At 41.0% G+C, this 23,164-nt stretch overlaps 1 protein-coding gene across 2 annotated transcripts in view; it reads right to left on the bottom strand.

Moving 5' to 3' along the window:
• LOC128379998 (protein unc-13 homolog B-like) overlaps positions 1-23,164 on the bottom strand; it is a 67,961-nt gene that overhangs the window by 21,400 nt on the left and 23,397 nt on the right. For both annotated transcript variants that reach the window (XM_053339651.1, XM_053339652.1), the window contains 5 exons: positions 22,573-22,786; positions 8,663-8,956; positions 8,455-8,545; positions 400-446; positions 104-182 (listed from right to left, as the gene is read on the bottom strand). In XM_053339651.1, the coding sequence (XP_053195626.1) occupies positions 104-182; positions 400-446; positions 8,455-8,545; positions 8,663-8,956; positions 22,573-22,786 (725 nt within the window). The remainder of the gene's footprint in view (positions 1-103; positions 183-399; positions 447-8,454; positions 8,546-8,662; positions 8,957-22,572; positions 22,787-23,164) is intronic.

Raw genomic sequence — 23,164 nt, 5'->3', positions numbered from 1 at the left:
TTAACAAATAAAATGACATACACTCACAAAGAAAGAGCAAAACAAACAGGATGACAGTTGACATACAATATACAGCAGACTAATGATAAAGGTTAGTACTGACCACATCGCTGACCAAGGGGATAGGCTTCTTTTTACGAAGGTCTGGCATGCTATCAATTCCATACAGTCCCGATCCACCACTATGCACAAAAAACAGTGTATAAGTGAATAAAAAATCCTCACACAGCACTGTAGCGTGGGAGATTTTCACTGTAATCACAAAAAGGCCACATGACTAAAGTCAATGTATTAAACACAAATGTATTGCTTCTTATTTAGTTACTATTTAAATAAAACCCCAAATCACTCAAAATAGTGTTAAGCAACCCAAATGTTGGTGGCAACGATATGACTTACCCTGGTTTGACCCAGGCTTGTCTAGCATTTGGTTCTTCATCTCGAACCTAGAAGTATTGTGAGAAATTAGTTTGACATCTTAAAAAGGCTGAAATGTATCAGTGTAATATGAGAAGAGAAAGGGAATTGAAATATTTGGTTGAGTTTCACCTCTCTAATGTTACAGAACATGCAAAGTCAAATTAAAAATATGTGATGATGCCTTTTAAACACATTTTCAGCAAGTAAATGTTGCTGATCTTTAGTTGTAAATGATGTGAAATGCAATGGTAGACAAACAATATGCAGATACAAAACCACATAATAAGTTCTATTTCCCAGGTCAAGATGCAAAGAAAATCAGTTTGTTGTAACGTTCTTAGTGTTCTTAGAGACAACCCATACACCACAACATAGAGGAAGAAGATAAAAGCAAGCCTTTGTGAGGATTTCACAACATCACTAAAATAGTGACTTGGGCACTACAAGGTCTTTTACTTCTTCCTCAAAGGTAGAATCTTTCATCGGTGTCTGTTCATAAATCTCTCAGATGACAGAAGTTGAAAGCAGAGATCGCTCTGTGGTTCACTCACAGCAAGAGTTTTTTTTAGTGTTTGAAAGACTTCAGGGAAAATCATAAAGTGGCTGCACAACACTAGCACTGGGAACCAAATTGAAAAATCACACTCTGATGTTACAAGTTTAATCAAACCAGTGATAAACTATTTATTGTACAGAATAATTTAAGTGATGGGAAAATATGAGGTTTTCAACAAATGTTACATGTTTACCCACATAATAATATGCACTGTTGTGCATTATGCTTTGGAGTGCAAATAAGTATTCCTAGATTTTAAGTAACAATTTTTAACTACACAAATTCAATTCTGCTGTGACACAGAACAGCATGACAAATAATGGAAGAAAATTCACACAATTACTCAAATTAACTAGAAAAAACAAACTTGAATATAGAGCTAATAATACATGAGTGACCTGGTAATCTTCTCTCCAATTCTCTGTAAAGAAAAAACAAAATCATATTAGAAATCTAAATTGTATGGGGTAGCTGTAGTTGAGCAAACTGATCTGAGTGCAATTACAAAATATTATTACTGGGCTTGCAGGTGGTAAAAGTAAAATAAAATATCCTTAAAAATACCTGGCATAAACTCGTCTTGCGATTGGGATCCCTGAGACCCTTGAGAGCCATGAGACCCTTGAGATCCCTGGGCAGATTTGGACAGTCTATGACGCGTATGCCTCTTTTCTCGCAGAATGCGCTGGAAATTAGCTATTCGCTCTCTGTGACTGGCATCGGTGAGCTTTTCTTGGCCTACCTCATCAAGAATGTGGTTTTCCCTAATTGGACTTAACCCTACCTCATCTGCACTAAGCACTGGACACAGTGGGCTCTCACCCCGCCCTGCTGGACAATGGTCTGGTGTTAAGTCAAGGTTTGAAAGTTCCCCATCAGTTGGACAGTCTCCTTTGCCCTGTGAGATCTCTACAGAATGATACTCAGTAGGTGTGCAAGGAGAGTGGGTTCCTTCACGGGGGGATCCTTGAAGGGAGCATGACAGGTTCTCACGTATATCACCACAGTCCATGTAGACTGAAGCCTCACTGTCCTCCTTTAGTGTGCCAAATTGAGTGTGATTCTCTGTCAGACTAACTTCTCCTTCTGTATACTCTGTAGTACTCTGCTCCTCCTTGGGTTCATTGGCTTGTCTGACAGGGGAGGGAGATGCCTCAGTCCCACTATCATCTTTCACATCTTCAGGGTTGGGGCCTTCCAACTTTTTCAATGCCCCTTTCAAAGCTGACCTGAAAGACAGTACAGCGTTGCTAAACGTTGTTATATCAAATCCTACATTGGGGTTGTTGTCTGTGCTCTCGAAATCTATTACGGAAGAATCCTGTGACAAAGATTCTCTTGCTTCATCCTTGGAGATGCTGGGATCTGTCCACTCCCTGTCCAAACTATCGGCAGAGCCCAGATTAAGAGTGTCACCGGACGATGGACAGTCATCACATAGTGAATGTGCTTCCAGGCAACCATCATCACAGTCTGTCAACAGCACAGTGGAGCAACTCACACTCCTGGATGGCTCACTGCCCTCAGTATTCGCACAGACATCCATGGTGTGGTAACCAGAACTTCGTGAGTAGGGGCAGTTTGCAGCACAGTCACACTCCAAGTTTTCTTCCGCATTTTGTACTCTGGTGGGCCTCCAGTCCACCAAACTGGGGGAACTTGGAATAGAGTTGTAATGGTGTCCAAACAGTAATGAGAGATGCTCAGAGCTGTTGTGTGAAGAATGACCTGTTGTGCTGCTTTGTGTCTCCTCTGTGGCACACCTGTCCCAAACACCTAATAAATTCTCTAGCTCTTCTCCATCATTTGCACAAGAGCAGATGTCCTCCATACTCCAACCTCCTTCTCCACTTATGCTGTGCTGCATATCCACTGAGGGACACATGCCATACTCTGTGTCACCAGAAAGAAAGCCTGCCTCTAGGCAGTTGGAGCTGTGACACGATGACAAAGAGCTGGTACTTTCGTAGTCATGGGTTTGATGAAGCTCTAGGTAGCAGAGGTCAGGTTTTATAGGGCCTAGCATAGCCTGAATGTTTGAAGTATGTGCTGAGGTCTCTTGGTCTGTTTGCTGGTCTGATTGGAGAGTGACATGATCAACAATCCATTGTTTGGGTGATCTGTGAGATCGTATGCATCCTGAATCTTTACCACAATCTTTGCGTTCCAACAGTGGAGTGGTGTCCATCTTGTGAAGAGATGTGATGGCATTCTGTCGACCCAGACTTCCTCGTCTGATCCTGGGAGTTTGAGAAGCCGGACTGGGATGAGGTTCAGCTGAAGCCCCAGAGTACAGCTCACCAATTTCACTAAGCACTGCATCAACACAACAGGATACTTCATCCACTGAGCCTCGCACAGACGTGATATACTGTCTCAGGTCAGAAATTTCCTCCTGGATCTTGTTGATGCCTTTAAGCTCTTTCAGGATATGTTCCACTATGTTACTAGAACCTTGATCTGCCTCTTCATCCTCGGTCTCCTCCCACTCTTCTTCATTATTAATCCTTTTAATGAGCCTAGGTATAGAGTCCTCCACAACCCCAATGCCAGCATGGCTATCAGAACTGCTGTCTTCCCCAGATGGGGTGAGGTCTGCTTTAGTGCAGGTTGTGCCCACTGATGACAGGTTGTGAAGAGTGTTATCCGCTTTGGGGCTCTGTGATCTCTTCTTCTGCAGGTTTTGCCTCTTGGGTGAGAGTGGAAGCTGCTCTGTGTTGTAGGGCTCATCCTGTATATTGAGGTGTCCTCTGGGGAACATCCCTGAGTAGTGGCACACTTGATCAACTGTTCCCACACATGGAAAAACCACTGCCTCAGTGACTCCTCCTTAGGGTGGTGAAGGCATATGTCAGCATCTTAAATGTCAATAACTGCATCTTGTCTGATAAGAGAAAACTAGGTTAGTTTTTGTTGACTAAGCAGTGGAGATATGTATTTGATTTTAATTTGTTGAGTATTCAATGTAAATTACTATGAAAAATATTATCTGAAACTCATTTGATTTGATAATTCTGCTATGTCTCTGCCATAAAATAGTGACCAAACTTAATAATTAAACCACCAAATCATAATAACTTCCATCAAATTGAATAAATCACTGAATTACTGGAATTCTATTCTTTTGACCAATAAACCTGATAGTACAGAGAGAAAAGCAAAATGGAATTCTAAATTTTGATGCTGTGATAAAAAGGTAGTTTCAAGGGTTTAAACTGTTAACAAACTGTGTTTTTGTAGTAGATGTATTTGCTTAAAAAATCAGGGCAGAATGCTTCTTTATTTACAGATGGAAGAGTCAGTTTGATACATTTATACACAGATTAAATCTTGTACTCATATTTGAAGCCACAAGATAGATAGACAGTGTTTCTTTAACTGACCTCTTCATTCAGTGTGGCAACTTGCAGAATGAACACCATGCAGCTGTTTAGATCTCTGTAATTAGGATGCTCTGGAGAGACAGCATGGTAATTAGATGACAGGTCAATTCTCTACTCTAAGGCCATGTCATTCTTTCACACCCATACCAGCTGCACTGCTCGATAGCTCTGACCCATTATCTAGTATACACACTACAGAGTTGTAGACAACATTAAACTATCTGATAGCACTACATGATCTAGAAAGGTAAGGAGTCTCAGTGTCTCTTGGTAGAAACGATAAATGTAACCTTGTTTACAAAACAGAGCGGGCACAAGTTTGAGTGATTATCTTTTCCCATTTAGTCCTGGTTAATACTAGACACAGCTAAGAGATATCAGGTTTTACCACTGAGCATAACCATTTAGATAATCATATGAGAAATTTGGAAGTCCCTATAACTTTAATGGTCTCTGCTGCTAGGAACTCAACCTGCATTAACATTTTGAACTGGACAAAGTAGGATTTGTTAGAATTGCAGAATATGAAATTCTTTTGGAATTTCTTGACACTTTAATTGAGTTCACTGTTCAATGCCACCTTTTATGAACATTAAATATTTAAAATAAAATCTCTATCTCTTTTGTATCTTTTATTGCATTATCCCTGATGCCAAATGTGGGACATATGACATTTTAAACTGCCTTGCACTTTGGATTAGGAAATGTGCCCACTAATCTCTGGGTATTTTTCTCCATTGTTTCAATTAACAAGCTGACAACAACTATTCTGTACATTTTTTTCTATGGTAACATAACTGTGATATGCCTTAGCTGTAGTTTTGCTGAGGAAATTGTCACTTCCATTAAGTAAATTATTCCAGAGATGTGATTGTTGCTAACTACAACAACCCTCCCCAGCAATGCAATAAGTGCTTGAGCACAGAAGGTGTGCGCTAGCCTGATAAGGGTTAGGTTGGCAGGAAAGTATAATCAAGCCTATCAGAATAGAACTTCCCTATCACCACTGAATTTGAAATGAATTAAATTAAGACTATGAGCATATCTGCTAAATGAAATCAGGCAACTGAAATTAACTGGGAACATGATGCATCCCAGTAAATCATGTATAAATGTTTAGTTTTTGATGAGTGTTTATATTCTAATAATAAACATGAACAGACAAACATATTTGTTGTATAACATAATAACATTAAATTTAAAATATCTTTTCAAATACCCACACAATGGTCCTTTTTACAGATAGCCATGATTCGCTGTGCATGCACTCTAATAGTCTGTGATTTATTCGTTAACTGTCCAGGATAGAGAAAGGTTGAGGGGCTGTCTGGGGTCATGACCATTTACCAGGCTTGTCATAGTAGTAGCCTACAGCAATCTCTTTTCTCTCCTTACTAAATGGTCTGTGGCCTGGATAAAAAAAAAAGTATCTTCTTTTCTAGTTTTCAAGTTTTAATCTCATCAAAGAATGACACTTTCTATTAAGATTTTAGATTCAGCGACTAACAAAAAAACTAGTTGAAAATCAGTCATTCCTGTCAAAGTATTAAAGCACATAAGACTTTTTTTGTTTTACATTTATGGGCCAAACATCATGTATCTATTACTACAAATTTTAATTAAATTATTGCTGCACAAAACATATTAAGTGCACAAAAGAACAGAAATAAATATGAAAATGTTAGCCTTACCTTATAGGACAAAATAATAAACAATAACAACCTGTAGATATCATCCCACACGATCCATTAAATCCACATGGGTGGCTCAGCAGATCAGTAATGGTAACTTCATTTTCTTTCTTCAAAATTCATCCCCATGTGTATTACTGAATATCTTGTTCTACCTCAATCAAAGCAGTAGATCTTCTTTAACTGATAAGAGAGGCAGAAGTGCTGAATTCCTCATTTCTACCACTGCAACGGCAAGTGCGACAGTGGTAGACCACAATCACACAGCAGTTCACCCTCGTTTAAGTAGCCATCCCTACTTCCCTCCCACCCCTCTTGCATGCTTTCTGTGCTCTCTCTTTCTGTCCTCTGGCAATGTATTCCAGCACACAGCTAATCTGGGGCTGTAAGACTTCCAATTCTCAGTCTCATTCACCCCTCTCTGTGTTTCTATATCTGCCAGCTGCTGCAATTTGCAATGTTTCTCTTTCTATTAACATGAATATTTGGTTGTTTAATTGATAAACATATCAATACCACTGGTTTCCCTGAATTCCACATGTTCTTGCTTTTAACCTTGTTGGTGGAAAACTAGAGACAAAGGAATTTCTATTTAAGGCTAACTGCTCAATCACATCAAATATAGGTAATGACATTTATATTGGAATTGGGTCTGACAGCCAGTTCCAGTTGCTGCTCTAGATTTGCCACTGGGTGAAATTGCTGCCAAAAAATAATGGGGAAACAAAATATACCACACATCTCATCTCACTCTATTATTTGATGTAAACAAGCATGTGAGGATATTTTACAGTGACTGCATTCTTATTATGCTGGTCACTATGACACTGCTTGACAGATTAACAACCAAAAAGTGTTTCCCTATGTTCCGTAATAAATAGCACTTAGACAGTGTTCACCTTGCTTTCCATTAATATACTAGTCTTCAATCAGCCACCATTTACAGTACATAGTCATTTCAATCAGTGCATGCGGACCAATCATCATAATGGAGCCAAGGAAAGACTGTCTGAGCTACTTCTTTACTGCCGTGCCATAAAAGGCTTAATCAAGGGGGTTTGGGATGAGAGACGTTTTATTATGACCACTCTCTATAGATTTCTGATTGGATTTAGATGCATGACTTAACATCTCAACTCAATATGCTGGACACAATCTTGTAGAAATGGCATTGGAAATTGGATCAATATGAGGCTACATGGCACCTGTGACACTAAAAGAGAAATATAACGGGAGAGGGCTCAAAGCAATGTGTACCAAAATGTATGTGCTCCAAATCATACTGATGACCACCTATTACTCATTGAGTTATGCTACTGGAGAATTCCTTTGTCTGGAAATTATACAGTATTCACCAATGACAAATGGATAAGAGATAAACAGCTTTGATGATACAATTGCCTGTTTTCATGTCTTCCCTCTCATTAGATTGAAACTTTGATCAATACCCCATTAGTAGGGTCCCTATCAAGAGATGAAGAAGTTTAGAGCAGATGGTGGGTGATACAAAATGGCAAGAGAAATGCAATTATTTGAGATGTTGGTTCATCATACATTTCCTTAAAAAACATATTATTTGAGAACAATCTGTGAAAAACTAAGTGACAACTCTTAAGTAAATATGACATAAAGTGACAAATTAGTCAAACACTGTAGACACAATTTGCAGTAGAACATGAGAGGGACTCTCATGAGTGAACCAACCATTAATGCAAATTATACTGTAGGTCAATGAAGTACTGGGTGGTGGATTTAAGTCAGATGGACAGTATACTTAAGCCTCATAATCACAGTGCCATGAAAAAAGACGAAATTAACCAATGAAGCATGAGACTGAGAGAAAAGGGAGGCAGATAATGAGTATCTAAAATGAATTACAAATAATACTTTAAACTAGTATAACAGTATAAATATATATATACACATATATACATATATATATAAAACCTCTATTTTTAAGTAGTATATGTTTGCTGGACAGCTATGAAACAAAGGAACAAGCTTTTGACCAATTGTCTGTAAAATAAAACACCATGTAAGTGTATGGGTGGGTGAAACTAAATCAAATACACTCCCTAATGCACTCACCCTTAAAATGAAAGTAATTTGTGGGATGCCTTTAGTGAGGCTTTAAATTCCTAAAAAAACATATTTTGCTGGAAAACTCCAACACAGAGAAATTGCAGGTATATGTTATTCTAATATATTTTAGTGCATTATCTGAAAACAACCAGAGAGGATAAACTCAACCATTTTCAAAGAATTGCATGTGTTCATTTATGTCTGTGCATAATAGATGTAATATTTGTGCATGTGTTGCAGGGTAGGGAGAAAGAGTTTAAGAATGTCAGACTTGATGTGAGATAAGGTATTGTTGGGGGAGCTAAAGTGGAAGGCTGCTTACCTCCCGGAGCTGAACCCTGACTTTATTGATAGCCTTCAACCAACGAACTCTGGATGGCGAAAAGGGTAATGGTGGCCCATCATCATGGAACCTGGGTTATATGGATTTAAGAGTACAAAGGAAGAAAGAGATGGAGAAAATCTCTCAATCCCCATGGAGCTTCATTATAGCACATAAAAAATAAGTTGAATTCTGAACAAAACCATACCTTTGGAGTTTAGAGAACCCTCTTTCTGCTGGAGTGTCATTTTTCAGGCCCCGACCTACTTCTGGTGAAAGCCTATGAATATCCTGCTCGCCGACAGTAGAGTGTCCATTCGTGGGAAGATGTCCATTTGTGCGTGGTTGTCCATTTGTGGAGGGGTGAAAGCCAGTGCTGTGGTAGGAGTGGAAGGACTCCTCCAGTTCTGACCCTCCAGTGCTCTCCTGGCCAGTCTCACTAAGCTGGGAGCTGGTCTGGCTCAGGTTTCCTGATGACCCGAAGCGACTACTTTCCACTGGACTACAATGGTGAGAGAGGAGTGAGGAAATATTGTCAGAATACTTGTTTTGAAATTAGAACTGGGTGAAAAACTATTCGTAGATTTGTGGTTTATATTTTTCCAGTAGACAACACTAGATAAGTGGGGGTTGTTACATAAATAACTTTTAAGCACTTTTTAATTTTAGAAATACTTTTAATTTGTTTTATACTGCTGAAACAAAACAAAATAATTCATACATTTTTGGTTGTAATAAACCCCACTTACACTGTTTTTAAGATCTACTTTTATCAATAGCCTCTCTAAAGGATTAGTTGATATGGTATACACACAACACATAATGCCCTAAAAAGATACCCAACCTTGGAGGGAGGCTGTTGCATGTTGAAAAATAATGAACATGTAAAAATAAAAATGATGAAAATTGTATCAATTTGCTATCATGCCCATATTCACTGCATACGCTTTTCCTACATTAGAGTTGTATTTTAAAATGTAGATGGAACACAAACATGTATGCTCTTTTTTGTTGTGTGAAGTAATAATCCCTATATCAGCTAGTCCTCACTAAAGAGGATATATTCCTGCACACGATCACATCTGCATATTTAATTGTAAATATGAATATAAATATGTCCCTTTGAGCTGTCCACACGACAAGCACATGCACATGTGCTGGTAAGCCAAATGCATCTTAGTAAGTACTGATGGCTTTATGACAAATGAAACAAAAAAATATGCAGAGTTGAATTAATAAATATGATTTGTTTTTCATTTTACAAATTTATAGTGACATTTCTTGACAATTTTCTTTAGAATACAGATTAGCTATACTTATAGTTTGAGTTTCTCAGTTAAATGGTAAGAATTTACTAACTCTGATTTTGAAGAATAAACATAATAGTTGTAAAATAATACTCACAATATAAAGACAACACAAATCAGAATTCCAGGCTCAAACAAAATTTGCATTATTTATAACGTTGCAGACAGCCGTGGTTTTATTTGATGCTAGAAAGATGTTTCTTCACAAACTAAAAAGGAAAAATAAATTGGCTATTACGGTTACTGAACAATTTTCATTTGCTGATGATATTACTCTAGCTGATTTAAAAGTGCAGAGGGCAACAATCAAATGAACATCATTTGAGTCTAGAAGTCCAGGTGATTCATAAATCAGTTTCAGTCAGAGGAATTGCATAAGAAATGCTAATTTTGTTTTTAGACACTTTAAAACACTTTAAGTCCCCCTATTAAGCATTTAAAAGCAGTACACACACACGTAATGAATGGTTTATAATACACTATAAAGTTATTGTTAACAGATAGTTTCTTAATGCATCTGTTAGCAACTTTACCTCCTGTGGCACCTATAAGCACTTAGTGTTGATATAATAATACAGAGTTGTAATAATACGAAGTTTTCTTCATGAGAGAACTTCAGTGCTGACAAATACAATATGATGAACACATGAAATGTCCATATATCTGCTTATAAACAACATTGTAGTGTTTTATAAATATTGCATTAAATATTGATAAATAAATGCTAAATAGGGTCTCTTAAAGTTAAGTGTTACCTTGGAATTCTGTTTTGAAATGGCACAATTATGTAGGTGCTACACACAAACTGCCTATATCAAAGAATACACCCACACACACAAACATACCACATATACTCAAGCTAAAGATTAAAGTACACTAGTGGGGATGGATTGCAGAGCTGGACAGGGAATACATGTTTTCCAAAATGAGAATGCATCATAAATGGTGAGGGGGAATGCCATTTATTATGCTTTTACTAGCCTTTTTGCATTCAATAGATCCTTGTTGGACTGGTTGTCCAGCTGCACTCCAGAGATAGGACCTGCAGAGGGGTATGTTTCTACAAGCCCTTCCTTCTCCTTTGGGGTCAGGGATGCTGAAGGCTCTACATCAGGAGTGGAGATGCAAATCTGGGGGTTTGCTACATCATCTGTGGAACCTACCGATTCAGTTTTTTGGACATCAGATGTTGCAGCCTTTTGTACAGTATGTGTTTGACCACTTGCTGGCTTGTTGTTAGTTTTAGGTTGAGATGTTATAACATCGGGGGCAGCTTGTGGCTTAGGTTGCTCTGCCTGCCAAGGGAAACTTATCTTTGTCCCAAATAGTGAAGTGGTGGGGGGCTCTTGTTTTCCAGCAACCTGTTTTTCCTCTTGAAACAGGCTTCCAGACAGGGTTTTTAACCCTGAAAACAGACCACTGCCTGGTTCTGTTTGAGGCATTGACGGAGCACCTGATGGCATTGTTGGTGAAAATAAAGATCCCAAAGATTTTCCTGCATCACCAAGCAGAGACTTAGCTTGAGGTGGCTCTGCGTTGTTCGACAACTGATTGCCTGGAGGATCTATATTAGAATCTGCTACTCGGGTATCAGGTGGGGCAGATTTGTCATTTTCTTTACTTTCAGGGTCTCCTTTAATGATCATGGGGTCCTCATGTATCACTTCTCCCTCAACAGCGGAGTTTTCCTTTTCAGTCTTATCTACCTGATGGGTGATGTTGCATGTAGTACTTATTGTAGCACTTTGGACAGCAGAGGGTTCTGGAACAGCTGCCTCAGATGCCACTGCACTACTACTCGTTAGGCTGCCAGATTTCACTTGAGTGTTATCTGGTATGGTTGAGTCCACCATTTTATTTGAACTGGTCTCAGTGTCAGACGGTACTATTTTTGGTGGTATACTTTCACGCTTAATCTGTGGCTGTGGAATAGTGGAAGGTATTGGCTTGGGCTCAGGTGGCATTGGTTCAGATGGCTTAGAAGGTTGTGCCATTCCCCCAAATAAAGACCCACCTATGCCCCCGAGTATTGATGCTCCAGTTTGTGGTCCAGCAGTCTGAGCAGTGGCTCCTCCAAACATTCCTCCAAGTAAAGAACCACCAGCTTGTGCTGCTGCTGCAGATCCTCCAAACATCCCACCCAATAATGATCCACCAGTCTGAGGACCTACAGGCTTGGCAGAGGGTCCTCCTCCAAACATCCCACCTAATATTGAACCTCCAGTAGTGGGGGCAGTGGTTTGAGGACCAGACTGGGGGGCAGGTCCTTTGAATAAACCTCCTAGTAATCCCCCTGTCTGATGAGCCTGTGTCTGAGTGTTGGACCCTCCAAAAATCCCCCCTAACAGTGATGCTCCAGCCTGACCAGTTGTAGCTTGGGTTTCTGTTCCTCCCAGTCCAAAAAGTGAGTTCCTTTGCTGTTGCTGAGAACCTTCAGCAGGAGCTGCTGATGTTTTGAAAAGGGAGGACATAAAGCCTGAAACTGTATCTGCTGCTGAGTCAGCAACAGATGGCTCTGGAGGCTTTTGTAGTCCCTGGGCCACAGGAGTTGACTCAGTGGCTGGTACCTGCTCTTTTGCTTTAGGTGGCATTGTATCTTGACTGGACTGAACACTAACAGGCTCTGGTCTTTCAGACTGCTCTGCTGTTGCACAGATTTCAGATTTGTTAGATTCAATATCACTAGCTAAAGCAGCTGGCTTGTTAGCATCTTGGCACTGAATGTCTATGACATTTCCATCAGGTTTTGGCAAGTTTGCCTCAAGACCCTGAACTGTACTGACAGGTTGCTGTAGCGTTTCTGATTGGTCTTTGCTTTTAGTAGCAGTATCAGTCACAGACATTTCAGGACCAGCAGGTGTTGATGCATTTTTACTGTCATCAGAAGGTCTTGGTAAAACAGTTACTTCTGAAGTAGTGTCAGCTTTCTTGTCATCATTGGATTTTTCTGTATCTGTTGCAGTGGGTGTTGCAGGGGGAACAGATCCAAACATTGAAAGCAAACCTTTACCAGGCATCTCATTTGGAGCAGAAGCTCCAGATGACGTGCCACCCTGAGGAGATACACCAGTCTGTACACTAGTTGTTTGAGAGGATGACCCCCCTAAAATGCCTCCTAATATAGAGCTACTATTTTGAGCTGAAGTTTGGGTGGCAGCCCCTCCAAATAATCCACCCAAGGATCCACCAGCCTGAGGTGCTGTAGTTGAAGCTGCTGATACTCCAAAAATCCCACCCAAAATAGACCCTCCAGTCTGAGATCCAGCAGCCTGAGGGACAGATCCACCAAATAAGCCTCCAAGTAAGGATGGCCCTGCCTGAGGTCCTGCTGTCGGAGGAGCAGAGCCTCCACTCTTAGTGGGACCAACTTGAGGAGCAGCCTGAGGAGCAGACCCTCCAAATAAACCACCAAGTAATGATCCCCCTGTTTGAGAAGCTGCTGTTTGGGGTGATGCACCTCCGAACATAGCCCCTAATAAAGAGCTTCCAGACTGAGAAGAGGGCTGAGGAGTAGAACCTCCAAATACGGAAAACAATGATGACCCTGGTGCGGCCGCTGCAGGTGAAGGACCTGTCTGGCTTGCACTAGGTTCAGTGCTCGGCCCAGAAAACAATGAAAATAAACCTTTTCCTGGACCATCTGAAATGGCCTGTGACCCTGATCCACTAATCATAGACAGCAGGCCTGATGCTGGTGGATCTTTAGGGGGAGCAGGATCCGGGGGTGCACTATCTGTACTGGTTTCCTTTAGTCTTTTGATAGATTCTACATTTGGCTCTGAAGATGCAATATCACTACTTTTAACTGTGGCCTCAGTAGTAGTATCAATGGATGGGCTAGTGCAAATGTCACTTGAATTAGTACTAGCTTTGTTTCCAGAAAGTTCATTGGATACTTCACTGGTGGCTGCTGGTGGCACAAGGCTACTGGAAGCAGATGACATTTGGGAAGAACTTTGTTGTAAAGAAGTAACTGGTGGCTCTTTGGTAGCTGTAACAGTAGCAGATGCTGCATTAGGAGTTGACTGTGGTTCTTTGGGTGCTGCAGCCCCTGGGGTAGTAGACATATTTGCACTTCCACCACCTCCTGGTGTTTGAGGAGTGCTGGGGCCACCAAACATGGAGAACAAAGATTTTCTTGGACTTTCACTAGAGGCAGACAAGCCATCCAATATTCCCCCAAGAACAGAGGTGGGTTGCTGCCCTTGTGTTTGTGGCTGTGCTTGTGGTTTAGATTGTGTCTGGGGTTGCTCTTGTAGTTGAGTTTGTGATTGGGCTACTCTTTGTTGCTGAGATGAGGTTGCTTGTGGCTGACTTTGTGGAGTGGGATCACTGAACATTGACAGCAGTCCCTTCATTGGGCTATCAGTTGAACTTGATGACCCAGGCAAAATTCCCCCCAGAATAGATCCTGTTTGGGCTTGAGGCTGTTGGGTGCCTGGACCACCAAACATTGAAAGGAATCCTGTAGTTGACTGGTCTTTTGGAGGAACTCCCTGTTGCGGAACCTCAGTAGTAGGCTTGGTTTGAGGAGGGGGCTGTGGAGGACTTGATCCTCCAAACATTGATAATAAACTTTTACCAAGTGATTCCTGTTGAGGAGGTTGTGGTGCTGCATTTGGTGAAGGTGCTCGAGGCAGGAATCCTGTAGTTGACTGGTCTTTTGGAGGAACTCCCTGTTGCTGAACCTCAGTAGTAGGCTTGGTTTGAGGAGGGGGCTGTGGAGGACTTGATCCTCCAAACATTGATAATAAACTTTTACCAAGTGATTCCTGTTGAGGAGGTTGTGGTGCTGCATTTGGTGAAGGTGCTCGAGGCAGGAATCCTGTAGTTGACTGGTCTTTTGGAGGAACTCCCTGTTGCGGAACCTCAGTAGTAGGCTTGGTTTGAGGAGGGGGCTGTGGAGGACTTGATCCTCCAAACATTGATAATAAACTCTTACCAAGTGATTCCTGTTGAGGAGGTTGTGGTGCTGCATTTGGTGAAGGTGCTTGAGGCAAAGGCCCTGTTTTAGCTGCAGCCTGTGGTGGATTTGGCCCACTAAACATTGATAATATACTTTTACCAAGAGATTCTTCTTGTGGAGCTGTAGATGATGTTGATGTTTGAGGTGTGGGTGCAGATTGGGCAACTGTTGGTGATCCTCCCAGCATTTCTCCAAGTGAAAATCCAAACAGTCCACCAGATGGTTTAGTTGCTGTTTCTGGTTTTGGCTTGTCTGTCGACAGCATAGTTTCTGACTGGCTTGTAGCGGGGCCTTTGGAAGAACTCTGAGACAGTTCTTGGGATATACTTTTGTTTGGGGATTGGCTCTGCCCTGACTGGGAGCGACCACTTTGGGCCATTGTTTGTTGTTTCTGTATTCCCGTTGGCCTGGGTCCTGATGCCAGAGAACCATCTGTGCCACTAGGTTTCATTAGTGGTTTCTGTGGTGTAGAAGTCTCAGTATTAAAAAGGCTGCTAATTGACCCAAAGAGATTTGATACTCCTGTATCCTCTTTATTTGTAGTAGTACTGCCTGGTAAAGAAGCAGTGCTGCCTGTTATGCTCTGCTCCACTGGCTTATCAGCTGCATGCTGTCCAGGTGGTCCATGTTTAATTAAAGATTCTTTTGATCCTGAGGACACTGTGACATTTGGCTGTGTTGTTGGGGTTGCTTGATGACCCATAGTGGTCTGACGTGCCAGTCTAGGTTTCTGTGAAGTTGTATTTGGTTGTATTGAAGGGTGACTCACTTGAGCAGTTGTTGGTATTGTAGGCAAAATTCTTCCCTGTGTGGTAGCTGGCCTCTGTATTTGTTGTTTAGCACTTTCTGGCTGGGGCACAGCAGCAGTATTTTCTTCTTTGATGATCTTTGACTTCAGACTTTGAAAACCTGTTGAAAAAACATTCTTAGAATGTTTGTCAGGAGCATCACCAGGTACTCTCTGATCACATGAGGATATGCTAGTTTTGACTGATTGCTCTTGTGACGTTTTGCCAACAAAGGAGGATATGAGAGAAGAAATCTTTTTAACTTGACGATTAGGTTGTTCTTCTCCAGGAGTCACTCTCTTCCTCCATTCTTCCTCTGATACATCATCTACATGCTTCACTGTAACCCCAGTGGATGAACGTCGTCTTTGGCTAGGCTGGTAACAGTTGTTAAGTAGCTGTTGATTGGAATTTGCAGTAGGAGTAGAGTTCAGGGAAACGGCAACCTTTTGAGCAAGAAATGTCTTAATTTCCTGGTTGTTCCAATAAGGACCTACCCGGTTTTTATTATGACAAGAAAGGTCAATGACATCTCTGCACTGATCTTCTGGGACATAACTGAGCTGTCTTGGATCAATACGGAATTTGTTTAATCTGTAAGATGTAAAATCTAAACCTTGTTGCCCTTGTGACAAAAATGAATTTTCAAACATTTCAGAGAACTGCTCAAGATTTAAATTCATTATCTGATTCCCTTTTCTATAGGCAGCAGACAAATCTAGGGGAGCATTAAGAAGTTGAGACTCACTGTGACCTTGACCAGGCAGCCAAAGAAGCTCATCCTCATTGTACAGTGGAATTTTAAAGCCACAGACTAAAACCATTTCATTGTAAAGGAAAGCACTGGGAAAATTATCTAACTTCTGTGCATTTCCGCAAGACTCACCATCAGGGGTACATGCATACACATATTCCCCTGCTGCATCTGTAAGCAAAGCATAAATGTACTCGTGATCAGTGTAGACAAAGTAGCCACAGTCACCATCTTCTGCTGGCCACCACATTCCTTGCTCCAACAGTGCAAGCCACTGCTGATACCATTCAGTGTCTTCAAGGTACAAGGATTCTTCAGTCTCAGTATTGGCACTTTGAGTTAAATTTGAATATTCTGGTTTATTCAAGTTAAACTGACTCTGATACATCATGCCTTCAGTGTTATATTTTTGTTGGACTGCATTATCCGTTCCATATTGCCAGTTAGCTGAATAAGATAAGTTTGGCACAGTCTCCTCGTAATAGCCTTCATGATATGAAACTCCATTCAAACTGTAAGTGCTACCATCATTAAATGAATGCCATTTCCCGAACTTAGCATTACTCTGCTTAGTAGTTAAATTCAAAGCACCCTCCTCATTAGATGTATACTCTTTGTTTCCCAAGTCTTCATGGCTGTTCCATAATTTCCTCTTGATATATGGATCATCAATCCTGTCTCCCACAAAATTATATTGTCCAATTTGCTCTTGTTGACAAACATCTTGCCATGGTGCAGAGGAGATAAATGACTGATTGATATTTGAGGAACTGCAGCAAACAGAAGATGGCTGTAATGACACAACTTCACCACTCTGTATATATCGTTGACCCTCTTCCTGCAACTGATAATTCAGTGACTCATTCTGAAACTGTTGCCATATCGAACTTCCACGGATCCACTGATTTTCATCATAAGAGGGACTTATTCCATAAGGGGATAATTGACCTTGGTAAGGATTTTGCCTTGTAGCTCCATACAAAGAGGGAGTGCTTCCACTAATATATGGCGGCATGGACATTATTGAAGAATTTGCAGGGCTTTGTAAAAGAGAATGAATATTTCCTGCACTATAAGCCATTGGATGAACTGACTGCAGTGAGCCGGAATAATATAACTGAGCTAAATTACCTGTGCTAATTGAGGAGTATGTTGCCTGACTCTGAAGAGATCTTGCGAAAGTAGCTGATGTTCTTAAGTCTAAACTCTCAGCATCAATAGAGACTGGTGCACTGACGAAAGCATGTCTGCTCTTCCCTGGATTGAGAGGATCTGAAACAACTCTGTTACTGCTGTCCCTTTCTAAGTCTGATGTAGTACTATTTAATATGCCTGAATGCAACTCTGTGAATTGTGTTGAGGGCGCCTTTTGTTCTGTAATCTGAACTGACTTTTCTGCTTGTTTATAAGAATGAGGTTCCTCAGTTACATTTTTGCTGAACAGTCCAGATAAAAACCCTTGCTGGGCAGTTTGTGGAGTCCTCTTCTCTCTCTCTGTATGTTCATGTGAAGATTGTTCGGCAATAACAGTGTGTGACTGTGTCTGCAGTGGTGTCTTCATTAGGGCTGTATGATTATTGGCTTTCTGGTGCAGTGATTGTCCTGGTGATGTCTGGCAGGTTGTGTCAATGTTATCAGATGATTTGGTTAACTTGTTAAACAAACCAGAGAGCACTCCAGATTGGCTTGTCGCCTCCGGCTGTATTTGACCAGTTTGACCAGCCTGGCTACATGGAACTTTAATTTGTTGTTGTGTCTCATTAATTATTTCAGGCTGCTGTTGTTGTGGTGTATTTTCTGAGGAAGATTTGAATAATCCAAAAAGTAAACCACTTGCTGGAGTTGTTTTTTGTGTTGAGCTGTTTTGCGGTTGATTTTGGGTTAAAACTGGGATATTCCTTGCCCTTGCTTGCTCATGGCTGGATTTACTTGAGCTAATTCCTTGTTGTTGTATTGATGTTTGCTGTTGTGTGTTTATGTTGTCTGCTGAAGAGAATTTTAAAAGACCAGACAAAAGACCACCTTGCTGGGATGGTTTTTGCTGGAGTGGAACAGTTTGTTGTCGGGTAAAGCCCGGTTTACGTGTTTCCTGTTGGTCAACTTGCTGACTTGATGTTCTGTTCTTAAAATGAGTATTCTGTTGGTTGAAAACTTGTTGATTATGTCTAATACTGCTTTGTTGCTGGACTGTTTGGCTGCTTGAAATATTCTCAGAAGAAGTCAATTTAAGCAAACCAGACAGTGGCTTCCTTTGCTGAGGTTGCTCAGTTTCATCTGAAGTCTGCTGCTGACCAGGGTAATTGCCAGTAAAGCTCCTCTGTTTTTCAGTTTCAGAGGGCTGTGCATTTTGTGGTATATTTTCTGTTGATGAAAACTTCAGTAGCCCTGAGAGAAAGCCCCCCTTCTGTGTGGTTGAAGAATTTTGTTCTGGGGGAGGTTGATGAGGCAACTGTGGAGGATTACTGCTCCTGGGTGGTTGATTGCTACGGGGAGCCTGCTGTGGCACACTGTCAGATAGGTCACCGGTTGAGCCAAATTTAAGAAGTCCAGATAGCAGTCCTCCTTGCTTGGGTTGATTAGAGCCCATGTGAGAGATTTCCTCAGTTGAGCTCCCTTTAAAAAGACCTGTTAAAAAACTTTGTGATTCAGGCTGATGAGGAGCTTGATACTGCATTCCATGAGGTGACACTGTTGGTTTCTGATTTGATGTATGTTGTGCATGTGAACCAGGTGGCACTTTGCTGCTCTGAGATTCCTGATTACCCATAACATTCTGGTTTGAACTAGAGGGAGTAGAAGCAGGGTTAAATATGCTGGAGAGCCATCCTTTCTCAGAGGTTTCCTGGTGGACTCCAGAATTTTGTGTAAAGGTGGTGGAGGTTGTTGACATTGAGTCATGATATGATTGCACAGGGTTCTGTGTGTTTGTGGAGGCACTAACATCTTCACTGGATGCAAACTTTAAAAAACCAGAGAGCATGCCTCCCTCTGCTTTGGGATTTTGCTGAGTAGAGACATTTTCAGAGGAGAGGAAAGGCAATTTAATCTTACTACTCAATGATGGGTCCTCCACTGGTTTCTGTGGTTGGGGACCCTCTGTGGATCTAAACATTGGATAAACTGCCACAGGTGGAAGTCCCTGAGGTGGAATGGGGGCAGCAGGTGTGATCAATGAACTTAATGATCTCCTAAAAGGGCTAAAGAAACCAGTGTTTTCGGGTTGTGTTTGGCCAGTAGGCTTTGCTGCCCCTGCAGCAGGCACATTTTCTTGTCTGTTAATCATGGGATCTTGTCTTCCATGCATATTTACATCTAGATTTTGTCCCAAATGTTTCTCATGTGATAAACTTCTTAATTTTTCAGATTTCTTACCTACTTCAGTTATCACTGACTGTTTACCTTGATTAACACACTTCCCATCAAATTGTGTATGGCCTTGAGAATATGTAGACTCTGGTGGCTGTTTGTATTCATCTGAGTTCATATTATCTCCTGATGAAAAAAGCTTTAAAGGATTTAATTTCCCCAAGACTGAGTTTCCTGGAGCTATTTCAGGTTTGGCTACAAACTCAGATACATGTTCTTTTGTATTTATATGAGTCTGACTCCTTGTGGGAGCTTTTGTTTCATGTTTATGACCTTGTGTCTTGGCATCATGTGGTGTCTGAGAAGGCAAAGAACTGAATACATTTTCTGGGGATGTTTCTACTGGAGATACAACAGCTACAGGAGCTGAGCTGTTTGATTTAGGAATAAAAGATAACAGTTTTGTTAGTCCAGATTGTGGTTGTGCAGATGGTGCTTGTGGAGAGGGGACAGGCTGTTTGGGGCCTCCACCAACTTTGTCAGTAAGAGAACTAAATAAAGAGCTCATGGCATTTTTTACCCCTGAAATGCCCTGGTCAGATGGAGTGTGCAATTGGGGTTCTCCTTCTCTGGGTCTCTCCAAAGGATTAGGATCCTTTGAACTATTTTGGTCATCTCCAAAAGAATCGGTTCTATTGCTACCCAGAGATGATAGTCTGGATTTGCTTGATTTCGGAAGGGAACCATATTTGCTTATTTCCTCCTCTTTTTCAGCAAGGTACTCAGAAACAGTTTCAACTAGACACTGAAGCTCATCCATAGGGTCTACATATTCATCAGTCGGTTCTTCTACAGGAGAGAGCATTGCCTCTGGAGCCCATCCTCCAATTTTAGCTTTTCCACACTTCTTGTCCCGAAAACCCTGAGCATTGTCTACGTGGCCCTCATAGGAGAAATAATATTTGTCTTTGAGATGTCTTACATTCTTTGGGGGGAAGTCCTCTGATATAGATGCAATGCCATCAATATCCTCCTCTGCTCCTATGGAATAGTGTAAATCCTCAGAATCAACAGATTCAAAATCAAACCGTGCCCTCATTTTAGCATCTTGCTCTTTTTTGTATGCCACATAATTCTCTAAAGTGTTGTCCAGCTCATTTTTAGCCCACATCCTAGTCTTGTAGAGAAGCCCATTCTTGTATGGCCTGAGGCATGATGTCATATGCTCCTCCTCTTCCTGCATCTCTGCTACCTGCCGCATAAATAGCTCCCCTCTCTTTTCACTGAGCAGTGCAAGGTCAGTGGGAAAAGCCTCTTCTCTTATTTTGTTTGCCTCTGTACTGAGCAACCCTCCTGGGTCTCTTATCTTTTTCTTTCGCCGCCGATCAATAGTGTCATAGCCCTCAGGGTAGGTGGCAGGCAGAATACCACTCTGTCGAGTATTTTGGCGGATAGAGCTATGCGATGGCTCAGGGTAAGGCCTTCCCATTCGAAGGATAACGTTGTCTTCCTCTTCATCTAAGAAGTCACTCAGCTGAGGTTTGGCCTGCCCTTTGTATTTGCTTTCCCAATCTTCGACTCCCATGCCAGAATCTACAGGTACAATTCTGACCCTTCCTTTCTGGTTTAATGATCTATTTTAAGTTAAATAGGTATCATTTTTAATTAATAAGGAGAGCAGGAAAGGAGACAGGGACAGAAAAGAACAAGCAAACAAATAAGAAGAAAAAATGCAAAACAGAAACACAAAAACACAAATTTATCAGTGCGATCAATGGAGAAATTAAGATGAAAACAGTTGCATGCAAATGCTCTTCAGTTTCACAGTTGTAATAATAATATAGTCTTTACAGACTAAATCAATAATTCTAAATCTATTAATCAATTATTTGTTGTCAGAAAGCTGCACAGTAATTGCCTAAAAAAAACACTGCTACATGTTTTAGTAGGCATGGATAATGAAACTGTGTATGCAAGTGTAATAGCGTGTATGTGTGCCCCTGTGTTTTCCTGTGCCTCCGTGAATTTAGATCTTTGTAAATCCCTACAGCAACAGTCATGCTTATCAACACATGCCAAATCACCACCATATGGTGTTCACTAAACAAAGTTTTTAATCACCAAAGAAAAGCGTGTGTATGTCACTGGCCCACTCCCTCCCTGTGTGACAGAGGGATTTCCTTGGTGATATGGCTAGTTCAGAGTCATTCCAACTACCAGGAACTTTCACCATCACAAAAGACACTCAAGACAAAAAGAAGCAAGAGCAATGAGCTTTCCCTGGCTGTAATCCTTTTTTTTCCTGATGTTATAGAATTATCCGGATCAACTTCCTATCAATCCACACAGGCAGATTTGCAGCAGTCTCACTGGGGCGCATGTTTTCCATGGCAATCCATGAGTGCATGTAAAATTCCATGCACTAAGACCATTTGTCTTGTGGACTAAAAGTGACCTCTAAGCAGCTGTGTGGTGGTAATACTAATATTATTATTAATAATATCAGCATTATTATTGTGGTCTTTTCCTCTAAAAATCTTATTATTTTAATGTAAATAAATAATTATGGTAACAATCACCACACACACTTTGCCATAGAACTAACTGACAAAACCCATTTCGCCTCTTGAGTACAGATCCCTCCTGATCTACTGAAGCAGCTGAATGATCCATCCACTTTGGCACAAGAAAGTCAGCTCACAGCCAAAAACATGAAAGCATAAAGCTTCAGCCATGTTGGATTTTTGGTCAGGCAAGCTATCCGAAAGAAGCATGATCATTAAAATAACTTCTGTCACTGTAAACCTGAAACTATGCGAGCAAATTGTTAAGATAACGGCATAGCATGCCCTAGTAACTATTTTAATGCTGAGGGTGTACCTGTTCATTCTAGTACAATCCGTAAAATAGCCCTGCAATTAATAGTATGAGCTTATAATGTTAAATTTTTTCCTCTGTGTCAGATGGGTTGATTTGACTGGTGTACACTGAGTCTACCTGCTTCCTCTCTGATCCCTGTAGTCTAGGTCAAAACTGTGGACAGAGTCCGTGCAGGAGTCTGGGTGGTGCTGCGTCCGAGGCCCCATGGGATACTGGTGCATGGAAGAGTTGGGCTGAGCCGTTGTATGGTAACGTGGAGGTAGACTGTTACTCGTCTCACTGCGGTAGTCACTATCCCGATCATCTACAGCACTGTCCTGGTCATCCAGAGCTGCAACAGGCAACAGGATGAGCACACATAATGAATATTTCCTTAAACATGAGCAGACATGCTTCATTTGACAGCAGGCACTAAAAATACAACCCCTGGTTATAATTAAACCCATGTGGAAGCTGAGGATGTATCCTAGTTAGAATTCTGTATATCTGAAGAAATGCAAAGAGAGAAATACACAAACTAGGGTCAGTGGATACCAAGTTAATAGGGAAGATGAGAGGGTAAAGGTCATGCAGTTTTAAAAGACTATAACCCTTATACATGCAAGCCTTCCAGAAAAATGGAAACTGCTGAGCTGCTCTTTACCTATGTTATTCTGTATCGTCTTGTATCAATAATGTATAAATAGGGAAATAATTAATAGATGGATCC

Source organism: Scomber japonicus, chromosome 19 (genome assembly GCF_027409825.1).
Source record: "Scomber japonicus isolate fScoJap1 chromosome 19, fScoJap1.pri, whole genome shotgun sequence".
NCBI lineage: Eukaryota > Metazoa > Chordata > Actinopteri > Scombriformes > Scombridae > Scomber > Scomber japonicus.
The sequence above is the reverse complement of the archived record's forward strand: the minus strand, read 5'-3'. Positions and strand labels throughout refer to the sequence as shown.